The sequence below is a fragment of the Salminus brasiliensis genome, chromosome 1 (genome assembly GCF_030463535.1).
Source record: "Salminus brasiliensis chromosome 1, fSalBra1.hap2, whole genome shotgun sequence".
Classification (NCBI taxonomy): Eukaryota; Metazoa; Chordata; class Actinopteri; order Characiformes; family Bryconidae; genus Salminus; species Salminus brasiliensis.
The window spans coordinates 78,017,151-78,030,697 of record NC_132878.1 but is presented as its reverse complement, the minus strand read 5'-3'; the positions used below and the strand labels follow the sequence as shown (position 1 = coordinate 78,030,697).

Here is a 13,547-nt window from a genome sequence, read left to right as displayed (position 1 = left end):
TAAATAGATAGAAATTAGATAAATAAATCTGAAAAACTGCTGTTAACTCGACATCATTAGAAAGCTGAACACGCTTACAGGACAACACTAACCGCCAGTCTTGTAACAAAAGCTAACAGACACTCGCACTGATGAGCACCATCCTATCCATCCAGAGAGAGCAAGGCCAATTGTGCTCTCTAGGACTTCCAGCCACAGATAGCTGTGTAAATCCTCTGTTTTTAATGAAGGTTTACACTGTGCCTGACAACTTACCTTATATTAAACCCAGACAGAGATCAGAGTGACCAGGTCATTCTTATCTGGCTTCATAAACTACTTTGAGAAAGCCAGTCAATCTAATGCCCTGAAGGTAAACAGACAAATGATAGTGGTAATGGCAGGTAACTTTTTAGCTGGAAAATGTGTGTGAGTGAGTTTGTGAAGTGTTAGTTCACTGATAACAAATTATGAATTCACTAATGATATAAAATATAAATATAAAGAAGTGAAGTGTATGATCTTGACATTGATGTTAGCTGGTGCCCTCACTGTGAAGAATTTGCTCTTGTTATACAATGCGCACTGTGCTTTGTCATGCAATGCCCGGCGTGCGACAGCCTTAGCAGACAGTCAGAGTAGAGTAAGTATGCCTTACAACAGTGGATTTAATAATTCATATTGCCGCTGTCAACCTTGTATCTTTCAAAAAGCAAATATACAGGAGAAGGAAAATGCTTCTTAACTTCCAATAGAAATCAATGTATATTGATGTATATTGATTCGGCATATTGAAGCATTTTTATTTGTCCATTCGTCATGCAATTTTCTTCCAAACTAAAGAACTGCCAGATTTACATTATGTCACAAAAGGAAATTTAAGGTTTTTGCGTAATAGTGACAATATACTTCTGCCGTCATCAAAGCATTTAAAGAGATCAGACATGAAAAGTCTTTCAACACTATCTTAAAACACTATCTTTCTGCTCTGCTCAATTTATCAGCATACCTCTATTCTGCACATCAGTGAAAAGGAACCACCATAGAACTACCACTGAGCAAATATCACCTGGGTGATGGTCGCATAACAGCGGCAGCAGCTTGTGTGCATCTGCTCCACAGCGTCCCATTCTATCTGCAATGCTTTTCAATGGAGATACATGCTGTGAATGCCCCGGAGTCAGCAATGGGTGCCCTTGTCTGCAGTCTTCTGGACATATAGATACAAAAGCACTGGCTATGAAATTGGATACTGTGGAGTGATGGAGCTAAATCCAATACCTTTAGGATGGACTGGTGTGTCGCTTGTAATCAAGCTGCGCTCTTCCAACATCTATTTCTGCAGTAAGGGGGAGACAAACTCCAAATAAATAACATTGATATGAGCAGGTATCTGTAAGCTTCTGGACATACTGTATGTTGCAGATGGACTCCAACCAACGGAACCAGCAGCATTTTATTATTGTTCTAACATGAGTGGAAAAAGCAGACACCTCCTCCAAAACCTGAGCCCTTCACTTTTTTTTTTACTTTCTGCTGTCAGAATGCTCCCTCTTTCTGGGATCATTGGGCTGTGGTTTGGTGCCAGGGTGAGGAATCATGACACAGCGCTGGCCGCAGTAAAGATGAGATAGAGGGGGCAGTGGGAGGCTGTAATGAGCTGGAATTCAAAAATGACCAGAGGAGGAAAGCTGGGGCCATGTCTGTAGCATCAACACCGGCCCGCCACTCAATTCTCATTACTATGAACGCATCCCCAGCCCTGCCATTACTGTGCTGCGCCGGCCGAGAAGGATAGCAGTTAAATCATGATTAAAGAATGCCATTTAGGAGATAGAGGCCCGGCAACCTTGAGAGAGCAGCCAACCACAAAACTGTTTATTTGTTATGGTGCATCACACACACACACACACACACACAAGCTGTTTTTCCAGCGCCATGAGGGCATAGAAGAGGAAGAGGGAGGAGAGGAAGACAGAGTAGAGAGAGAGAGAGTGAGAGTGAGAGCAAGAGAGAGTAGGAAAGAGCAGAGAGACAGTAAACAGAGAGTAGGGAAGGAAAGGAAGAGAGATCAAAAGAAAAAGACAGTGCGAGAGAGACAGAAAGAGAGACAGAAAGAGAGACAGAGAGAGAGACAGAGAGAGAAAGAGAGAGAACGGGAGAGAAAAATTAGATAACCTGTCTAAATTTGGGCTTTGTCTAAAATCCAGCCATCAACAGATAATGCACTATGCAAAACTTCACATCCAGAAATTAAGCCCTAAACCCCGCCCCCTCTGTCAGCTGCTTATGAGACTAACACCCATCTCATCTCAAATCCCGCCCACCCCTATAAAAAAACTAAATGATTATTACATACAATTATAATTATATACAATTATTATATATTTAATTATTTTTTATTATTATTTTAACAGCTTACTTATTGAAATATTATTCATTTATTACTAATTATAATTATAACTGTGGACACTATCTTTATGAGTCATATCATTATGAATTCTGTGGTTATTTCTTTTTTGAGAAAAGTGATTGAGAGGAAAAGAGACAGACAGAGGGAGAGAGGAATAAAAAGAGAGTAGAGAGAGGACGGAAGAGTGCACAAGAGTGAGGGAGCAGGTAGAAAAAGGGAGGGAGGTTGAGAGGGAGGGAGTGAGCAAGAAAGAGGGAGGGAGGGAGAGAGGGAGAAAGGAAGGGAAGGAGAGAGAGTAAGAAAGAACAAGAGAGAGAGAGCTGAAGGTGAAGAGACAGAGAGAGAGAGAAAGAAAGAACAATATGTGTGTAATAAATATATCTCATTAGCTTTGTAATTATTTTATCAGGCGTGATTATAATTACAGGTATTGTTATTATTACTTTGATTACTGTTCTTATTGTTTTTCATATTGTTGTCTCAGAGCATAAACAACCCCATTCCCTCCAACCCATTACCTTAGCATTTGCAATACTTGTGCAAGGTTTTGCAGACACCTTCCTAAATCAAAGATGTTAACAGGGAGCTTGTCCTGTCTTTGCTGCAGAAACAGCCTAGTCTTTACAGCCTAGATGATTGAACATTGCTGTGAGGAGTTGATTGCTTTTAGCCATGAGAGCATCACTAAGGACAGATTCCGATGTTGGATGTTCTGACTCCGATCACGAATCATGGGCACCACTCTGACTCATCCGAAAACTCATCACTCCAGAGAATGCCCCACAGCCCAATGCTGGGGGGTTTATAGATCCCTAGTTGACACTTGGCATTGGGCATGGTGTCCTTAGGCTGTGCAGCCGCTCTAGAGCTTCTCATTCTATTGTCAATGATTTTCTATAGAGAATTGACACAGCTGTGTGTCCACTAGTGCTGCATTCACAACTGCACTCATTTTTAATGCTTATGTTGTTGACTTTGTTGAGCTCTTAACCCTTATAATTGCTGCTGCTGTGTTTGATAAAGTCATGCCAGCAAAGCTATCTTGAACCGAGCTGAGAAAAAAAGGGTGAGGGAGAGAGAGGAGACAGGAGAGGGAGAGAAAGAGAAAGAGGGAAGGGAAGAAAAAGAAGAGATTAGGCCAAACCTTGCTATCAATCTCAGTGCTCCCCAGCGCAGTCTGGATGACAAAAAGTAAAGCGTCAGTCAGCCCCTCGCACTCTCTCATCCGCCTCCGCGCCTCCTCTCCTGCCGAGCTCACGTTTCTGAGAGAGAGAGATGGAGAGAAAAAAGAGAAAGAGACAAAGAACAAGAGAGAGAGAGAGAGAGAGAGAGAGAGAGAGAGAGAGAGAGACAGTCAGAGACATCAAGAGAAAAAAAAAGAGAGGAGAGAGAGGGGAAGTAAAAGGTGAAGTTGGTCATTTCCACATCTTAAATATTTCATTTTCATTATGAATTGCTTCAGTTATCGTGCAACATGTGATTTCATGTCAATAAAAAAGGGAGAGAGAGAGACAGAAAGAGCGACAGCAGCAGAATGTGGGTCAGTAATAAGGGTGTTAACTAAAGGCCAGTCGTTCCTATGCTCATCAAAGAGGTGCAGGTAAACCCACAGGACACCGCTTCGTTGACAACACTATTCTGCATAGCATTTGCTCTTCCATCATTCATAATGGCCCACTCAGAGTTCCCTTCCTCTCTGACACGCATAAATATTTAATCCCTTTGATCATCAAAGGGGGAGAATGATGATTCAGGAATTCTGTCATTGTTTATAAAAGGAAGTATCCTATCATCCAGAAAAGAAGACTAGTCAATAAGCATCATTTGTATAATTGAATGTCTAGGAAATAGTTACTCTACACATACATACACCAATCAGTCATAACATTACAACTACTGAACTGAAGTAATCAATACTGATTAGACTGTTCCAATGACATCTGTCAAGGGGTGGGCTTTACAGTAGTAGGCGAACTAGTAACTAGTAAGTGAACAGTCTGTTTTTAAAGCAGCAAGTGTAAGAACCTTTGACAATGACACTTTGACAATGGCTAGACAATGTCTAGACGACTAGGTCAGACCATCTCCAAAAACAGCAGGCAGGTCTTGTGGGGTGTTCCTGGAAGGCAGTGGTCAGTACCTACCAAACGTGGTCCCGAGAGGGACAACCAGTGAACCGGCAAAAGGGTCATAGGTGCCCATGGTTTATTGGTGATGCAGTCTTACAGATACTGTTTAAGCTATGATTAGAAATCAATTAATTCCGATTAAGCTCCCTGCAGTGTGGCTCTGACACAGTAATCTGAAGCAATTTACATGTGAATAATGTTACATAGGTAGGTGATGTAGTGTTAGGAGTCTTGCCCAAGGACTCTTATTGGTGTAGTTTGATGTGCTTGCCCGGCCGAACTCCTTCGGTTGTTACCTACAGCAACAGTTTATATAAAATATAATGCCATAATATGTTTTTATAAGTTTTAGAAGAATTCAGATTATGAGGCTTTTAGGGTGTCCTAAAGGTTAACCACATTTTTTGGATCCCCCAGAACCCCACATATTTCACCCCTTGATATACAATACAACTGAGTGTTTCTGTATATGCACAGGCACCAAACAGCTTCTAATAAAACAACCCAAAATATCATTGTACTTCATACTAGCCTGAGAAAACATCTTTCAGTATAAATTCACTACATCACATCACATCACGTTGTGCAACACTATCCGACGTCCTTCTATGAACTGATTAGCAAAGCAGTCTCAAGACAGCATCACGACAGCATTGAAAGCTGCTGCCTTGAATCTGTGTTCAATGAACACAACAGCAAATCACAGTCATATTTAAGACTCCATTACTTTTCATTATGTGTCATGTCACTGCAGCCTGACCTAGGCTAAAGGCCCCCTAAGTCCACGGCCCAGTGAAATAACATGCATACATCTAAGCCACAACACTCTGCATCACCCCAGGGGACTCGTATAAGTCCTTAGAAACAAAATGCAATTTCATACACATGGCTGAAAATGGGAGACGCGTCGAGACATTCGTGGCTAATTTGCACTCACTTCATTCAGTCGTACCTCGATCGATGGCTACATTTCATTTTGTGCAATTGTTAGATAGGCAGGAAACGGAATGATGACATTTGCACTCCAGAAAATGCTTCCCTTTCAAACACATTAACTTGGCAATGGCATTAGAGATATATCATTTAGCTTGCGCTGATAATACGGCACATTAGCAGTGCAAATTCCACTACTTATTTCTTTTATAGCTCCGCTATATTAGGCTATTAAATATTCAAGTCGGCTGGCAAGGCTGCCTTTTCATTCAAAAACCTACTTTAGATACACTACATGGACACAAGTATTGGGACATCTGCTCATTCATTGCTTCTTCTGAAATCAAGGGTATTAAAAAAGAGATTATGCTGCTTTTGTTGACGCAACTGTCGCTACTGTTCAGGGAAGGCTTGCGACTAGCTTTTGGAGCACTGCTACAAGGATTTGATTGTGTTCAGCAACAAGAGCATTCATCAGGTCAGGATGCTGGATTATCACCATAACACCTGATACTTGACTCCCCAACGCATCCCAAAAGTACTGGATGGAGCACCCCCCATCATTCCAGAGAGCACAGTTCCACTGCTCCACAGCTCAATGCTGGGGGGCTTTATACTCCTCTAGCCCACCCCTGGCATTAATGCCAACAGGTTCATGTTTATCTGCTCTAGAGAGTCCAATTCAATTTCCCAATACTTCTCTAAAGAGACTAGACAAGCTGTGTGTTTGCACTTGCACATGAGTGTCAGCAGGTATAACTGAAAGTAGCTGAATGCATTCGTTAGAAGGGATGTGCACAAACATGTGGGCATATAGTGTACATGTGCTGCATCTGATTTGATGTAGTCTATGGAAATGCTCATCAGAAATTTTCTGGCTACAAGGTTACAGTTGTTCTCAATGTGCAGTGTCAAATATGTGAGCATGTGTTACACATTATCAGTGGTACACATTAGGAGTCAAATCACTGGTGCTACATAAAGACAATAAAGAAAATAAAGAGTAAATCTGGACCTTAGATAATTCCAGGAATTATTTATTACATACAAAAAAATGCCTCAATTCATTTATACAGAATAATTTCTAACCTTACTTCAGTCCCAGAAATAAAATTAACTATTGAATACTTATTCAAACAAATGGTGTCAGTGTAATGGCATGACAATCCCCACAATGTCTAATATATTCATTCCACAGAGTGGTCTGGTAGGTTTTCCGTTATTTTCTGGGCACATCGCGAGTCCTCATGTACTTACATCACATGCATAGGATACGGCACTTTGTTGGTTACCTAAGCAATCGCGGTAACCGCTGCTAACGGTGCTGATACAAACTGAACGTAAAGTCAGTAAAAGTACAGCAAAGGTCAATGTGTACAATTTTGTTTTTTAATACTGTAAGTACAACACGATGTACCTGAGCAACATATCTTTGCACCATACCCCACTCATTAGCTGTAATTTCTTAAAAAACATTTAAAACGTTTTTACAACACTTCTGAGCTCCATGAAATACCTTTGCTTTCTGATTCTTCATTCAGTGATTACAATAAGTGACAGACAGCTCCCACCTTTAAGCAATAAACAGCTCCCACCTATCATACACAGAAAGCCTGTCTGCTCACATTAAAAGTTCAATCACAGAAGCTGATGTGCTGAAGCATCTGCTGCTGGCACACCATTAACAGTGTTATTGATGCTTCGCTGTTCATATCGGTTGTGGTGGCTTCATGTGGCCTAATAGTGAGTGTCCATCTCTCCTTAATGGGGCTTTGCCAGAGCTGGGGGCTTATTGATATCCATTTCTGCTTTTGTGTTAGTGTATTGCACTCTTGGCAGTTTGTAATGAGTCTCTAAACAAAGGAACAGATCAATCCACGTCCCTTTGCCTTTCATGGGAAGTTCAACTACAACTACATGCACAGTTTGTATTAGCATAAAAAGGGGGTAGTTGTAAATGGGGATGTCTCGATCCGATCCAGTGACTCGGGATCGGGGGCAAAATTACCCTAGACCTCTCAAATTCTTTGTGAGATTTTTTCAGTGAGCTAAACAATTCAGAACTTTATGTTAACTTATAAGTGTGGTGAGGTCACCATTTAGCAGCCAAATCAAAAGCTAAAGGTGGCTTCTAACTCTCCATTTAAGATAACTGCTGCATTATTTAAGGTGGAGCGGAAAGTTTGGGGAAAAGGAAAATGAAATATTTGTCCATTTTCTGCCATTGTGGTCCACACTGCCACAACTACCCAGTTTGGTTGTAGTTGTGCAATTATACTTCATTGTAGCCATTTGGAAGGATATAATGTTCCTCCCACGCTCTGGTTTAGAACCAGGCTCCTTTCTTTGGTTCTAAACCGACTCTTGTGTGGTGCATTTATAACCGAGGAGGAGGCTATTGCACACACACAGATAAGTGATTTCACTGCAGAGTTGTAAAGGAACTGGGAGCTGAATGGTCAGGGAGGTCAGTCAGGCTGGACTGTAAGATATTAAACACTATAACAAAAAACAGTTGTTTAAAAAGTTGCTCCAAACAAAGTGAATCAGTTTTTAGAATCAGAATTTCGTCTGATTCCAGAAACTGTTACTAAAGTAGTGATTTTACTGATGTTTAGTAGTGTGTATTAGCACATTTCACCTACGTTGTAAGGCTGTATTATTTATAGGAACACAACTGTATCGGCCAATTAAGCCAGCATTAAGACACTCTGATCGGATCGGAAGTGAAAAACCTTGATCGGGGCATCCCTAATTGTAAATGTTTATGAAAAAAGAGTGTGTGTTTAAAAATTAGAGAAAGGAGAGAGAGAGATTATATAGATGAGATTCAAGGTGTGCTACAGAAAATACAACATCCATTCCCAGTCTTCTTATTAAAATACAACCTGCATTTTATAGCTTAACCATTTCCATAGCTCATCAGCATTTACAGTTACTGTTCATACCATTTATCTGGTTTACCTAATCAGTCCTTCATTAAAGTCAATCAGATGAGCTGCTGGTGGAGCTCAACAAATCCATACAGTGACTGGGGTTCACTGAGAAGCCACCAAACCTGTGTTCTCGACAGATCAATAACTTCACTGACCAATAACACACCCAGCTTACTTTTTATCACATTTATTTGTGTTAATTCTAATGTAATATAGTGTGTTCTACATACATTTACTGCTGAGACAAGTGTATGCTTAAAAAACGGGTTTTTTAAGGGCTCTTTAGCAAAGCAATGACTTCAGTATAGAGCCATGACTAGCTGAAGAACCATTTGGATGCTTAAATGTTTTTGTCCCTGGTTAAAGGCTAAGGAAGGCCAGTTGTTGATGTTTCAACATAGAATCTTTTTAGAAATGCTTCTTTGTACCACTAAGCACTAAGTTCCACTGTTGTCCAATAGAGCCGCAGTACACCATAGAACCCTTTTTGCTTAGAGAGTAGTATAAACAAATTTCATGGCTGCCCAAGATAGATCAAAGTAACAGTGAGAAAAATTCATATTCAAAAAAAAGGCCAGTGCATGTAGGAGGTCAGTCAGGCACAGTAGGTTCAGACATGCTCTTTCTCCAGTTCAGTTGTTTTATAGCTCTATGATGTATGAGTGAGAGAATGGAGTAATATTGAGAATGGAGTGTATTCCTTGCAGAGACACATTTTCACCTCACTCGAATAAAGAATCAGAGAGAATCATAATTTAAGACTGGTTTTACATTTTGTTCTGTGAGAAAGACTGGAGTTTCCAGTAGCGTAACTGCCAGTAACTGCCAGTAACTACCAGTGAGCAATGGCACTGGGGAGCATAGCAGAGAGGGCTCAAGGCAACTTCTCTGGATCCTCATCACATCTGCACACGATTTCACACTCCTGATTCATGGGTATACCCTTAAGAAAAGGAAGTTCTTGACATTTTTTTTTTTTTTTTGTCAAATCTATGGTTTCACTCATAACTGTTTGAATGCTCTACTGGTGCAGTGAGAAGACCACACACAATGTCTGGCAATGAGTGTGAATGACAGCACAGAGAGTGTGAAAACGTGCTTGTAACAACTTCAGAGTGCACCTATAAACAGTGGCAAAAAGGAGGAGGCAGGAAGGAAAGAAAGAGAAAGTGAGAAAGTACGTGAGAGGGAAAGTAAAATATTTACTCGAGTAGCATTTCTTTTTTACTATGAAAGTTAATGAGTGAACAGGTGAGTAAGTAAAACTTCAGACTCAAAAAAATCTGACTTCTAGCCATTGATTTCTGCCAATGGACTCAATTCAAGTATTTTTTCAATATTCAATATTTTCAATTACTTGAAACTTTCAATGACTAAAAAGGAGGTGAGATAAGCTACTATGATGAGTGTCACATACAGTGCCTTGTTTGTGAACCATTCCATTGTAGATTTTGCTTTATGTTTTGGATCATTGTCTTGTTGGAAAATAAATCTCCGTCCCAGTCTCAGGTCTTTTGCAGACTCCTACAGGTTTTCTTCCAGAATGGTCCTGTATTTGGCTCCATCCATCTTCCCATCAATTTTAACCATCTTCCCTGCCCCTGCTGAAGAAAAGCAGGCCCAAACCATGATGCTGCCACCTCCATGTTTGACAGTGGGGATGATGTGTTCAGGGTGATGAACTGTGTTGCTTTTACGCCAAACATAACGTTTTGCATTATGGCCAAAAAGTTCGATTTTGGTTTCATCTGACCAGAGCACCTTCTTCCACACGTTTGGTGTCTCCCAGGTGGCTTGTGGCAAACTTTAAACTTTATGGATATCTTTGAAAAATGGCTTTCTTCTTGCCACTCTTCCATAAAGGCCAGATTTGTGCAGTGTATGACTGATTGTTGTCCTATGGACAGAGTCTCCGACCTCAGCTGTAGATCTCTGCAGTTCATCCAGAGTGATCATGGGCCTCTTGGCTGCATCTCTGATCAGTCTTCTCCTTGTTTGAGGTGAAAGTTTAGAAGGACGGCCGGGTCTTGGTAGATTTGCAGTGGTCTGATACTCCTTTCATTTCAGTATGATCGCTTGCACAGTGCTCCATGAGATGTTTAAAGCTTGGGAAATCTTTTTGTATCCAAATCCGGCTTTAAACTTCTCCATAACAGTATCTCGGACCTGCCTGGTGTGTTCCTTGGTCTTCATGATGCATGAACAGAACTCTCTCTATCACAGAGTAGGTGCATTTATATGGAGACTTGATAACACACAGGTGGATTCTATTTATCATCATCAGTCATTTAGGTCAACATTGGATTATTCAGAGATCCTCACTGAACTTCTGGAGTGAGTTTGCTGCACTGAAAGTAAAGGGGCCGAATAATATTGCACGGCCCACTTTTAAGTTTTTTATTTCTAAAAAAAGTTTAAAATATCCAATACATTTCTTTCCACTTCATGATTGTGTCCCACTTGTTGTTGATTCTTCACAAAAAAATACAATTTCATATCTTTATGTTTGAAGCCTGAAATGTGGCAAAAGGTTGAATACTTTTGCAAGGCACTGTAGGTAGTACATAGTAAGCAATTGGGTCATATGATCAGGGGGGTTTTCTGTTTTCTGCGAGTGTTGTCACTGAACCGAAGGAAAGAAGGAACGTGGAATGTGGAGAATCATGCTCATGCTCTTAGAGAATCTTTCCTTATGATTCTTAGTTCCTCTCAGTGGATCTTCTCCATGCTCTTAGATAATATTTTCTTATGATTAATAGTTCCTCTTGCTGCATTTTCCCCATGCTTTTAGAAAATCTGTTCTTTCTGAGTCTTGGATCTTCTCTTTGCTCTTAGAGAATCTGTACTTTATGAGTCTGGGTTCCTCAAAGTGTTTTTATTTTCTCATGCTCTGTTCTTTTGAGCCTTGGTTCCTCTCTGTAGAATTTTTTCATGCTCTTAGATTATCTTTCCTTATGATTGATAGTTCCTCTCAGTGGATCTTTTCTATGCTCTTAGAGAATCTGTTCTTTTTGAGTCTTGGTTCCTCAAACTGTTTTTTTTTTTTCTCATGCTCTCAGAGAGTCTTTCCTTTTGGGTCTTGGTTTCTCTCAATGGCTCATCTTCGTGGCCTTAGGGACTTTTTCCTTCTACTGTTTAACAGCAATTGACATTCACATTTCTGAGAAGCTACTTTGGGACAACATCTGTTGTAAAATGTGCTACATAAATAAGTTCTTCCAATTCCTTGTAATTACAAGCAGCATATCTATCAAATTCTCATACAATATTCATTGTTTCTCAGGCTTTCACTCCGATTAACCTATGCTATACGCTGGCTGAATACTAAAGAAGAAGGGCTTCTCGTCAATGACAATTGTAACCAGTAAAACAAAAGCTAACATTAATAAAACCTTCAGCAGCGTTTTATTACTTAACCTGCTAAAGCCATTGCTGGTGACTGCCAGTGAAGCGTGGAAGAAATTCTCATGCATAGCTCATTGAACTAAGTGCAATACGTCTGTCAAAATTTCACAGTGGTACCACATTTGGGTTTGTAGTCAGAAGAGGAGATATGGTCTGATTTTGATGGAAAGGCATTGTTGTGTGGTTTGGTTTAAGGACAACTCTCCTTCAATTTGGCCACATTTTTATCATTGCTTGACAGAATCCATGAAAACAGTCATGAGTGCAGACGCAAACAATGCAAATCGGGTGTAAATGTAACACGCTGCATAACTCATGTACAATGTACTCATGTTCAATATGTAACTACGTCATGTTGAATCTAACAAAATGAAAGCAATAACTCTTGACTACGTATTAACACAAGAGTCTCATTTTACATAATATCCACCATGTTCTAACGCCACAACAACAGCAGGATATAACTCATCACGTGCAGGATGAATATTCTGTGCTTGCAGGCTCTGGCATAAAGAACGTGAGTGCAGCTCTCCTAATGGAACTTTCGTTGCAGCCCTTTGTGTGGGGAAATTAAACACAGAGCTCCGGTGCTGCCATATGGGAAAACAGTTAATCATCGGTTATGCTAATGTACCTCAGGGCGCAGTGTGGAGCTCTGGCCATGGCAGGCCTGGATTCACATCCTGTAATAAAGCAAACATCTTCAGCAGCCTATTGGTAAACCAAGACAACACAAGGCCAGTCAGGAGTCAGGTAAAAAGACTACTATAACGGCTATTCTAGAAATGTGATGCTCTCGACACTAACCATCTCCTGACCACTGCAAGAACAAACACTTTCAAACAAATGTACTTAAAAAATAAGGCCCGGCACCCAATCGTACACGCAGCCATACACGTACACGCCACTCATTCTTAAGCAATTGCTGATTCATTTTGCTGAGCAATTGTCATTCAAGATAAAAGGGGGGAAAATCCATAGTGTATAAAAGCATAGAAGTAACATCTCCAGAGGCAAGCTGACCACTTTAATTTTAAGAAATAAAAACTTATTTTAATAATAATAAATAAATAAATATAATAATAAAGAAGTCCTGAGGTGTTTTTAAAAGTCTATGCAGTCTTAAACAAAGGGGTTCTTCAGTAAAGGCAATTGTGCTATATAGTGCTGTAACCGTACACAAAAGTCACGGTTACAAAAGGGGAAAATGTTATATGTTTAATTAAACAGTCTTGATATTCCAATGTGATGGGTAGCCTAAATCACGGGTATGGTTCATTTGGCAGTGGAAATGAAGACAAAATTATGGGTCACAGCTATGTAGGCGTACCGTGCTGCACCGCACAGTAGAACAGTGCCAATTTTATAATACATAGAATATCAACTTGAACTATGAACTTATAACCCAACTGTAAGTCAGATTTATCACACCAAATAAGTATTCAATTTGAGAATTCCCATTCCTAGTGTGCTATGAGATTTATTGCATACTACAAAAAGTCACATCTTACCATGCTTCCGATAAAACTAAAAGTGCTCATCCATCAAGGGCACTGCCTCTAGGATACACGTGCAGCAGCCTGTTCTGCCAAACGCAGGCCTGCACATGTGGAGCCATGGTTAAGTGAAACATTTGCAGCCATTAAATAATCAAACAAGCTCTCCAACAGCACAGGCAGGAATTTAAAGAGGAGAGAAGAGACCCTGTTGTAATAAACGCTCCACATATCTCTCACCATCCACTCCCTGCAA

General features: G+C 40.3%; 1 protein-coding gene across 3 annotated transcripts in view; it reads right to left on the bottom strand.

The window, feature by feature from the left end:
• ctnnd2a (catenin (cadherin-associated protein), delta 2a) overlaps positions 1-13,547 on the bottom strand; it is a 452,693-nt gene that overhangs the window by 93,624 nt on the left and 345,522 nt on the right. For all 3 annotated transcript variants that reach the window (XM_072689814.1, XM_072689834.1, XM_072689825.1), the window contains one exon: positions 3,537-3,654. In XM_072689814.1, coding sequence (XP_072545915.1) covers positions 3,537-3,654 — 118 coding nt within the window. The remainder of the gene's footprint in view (positions 1-3,536; positions 3,655-13,547) is intronic.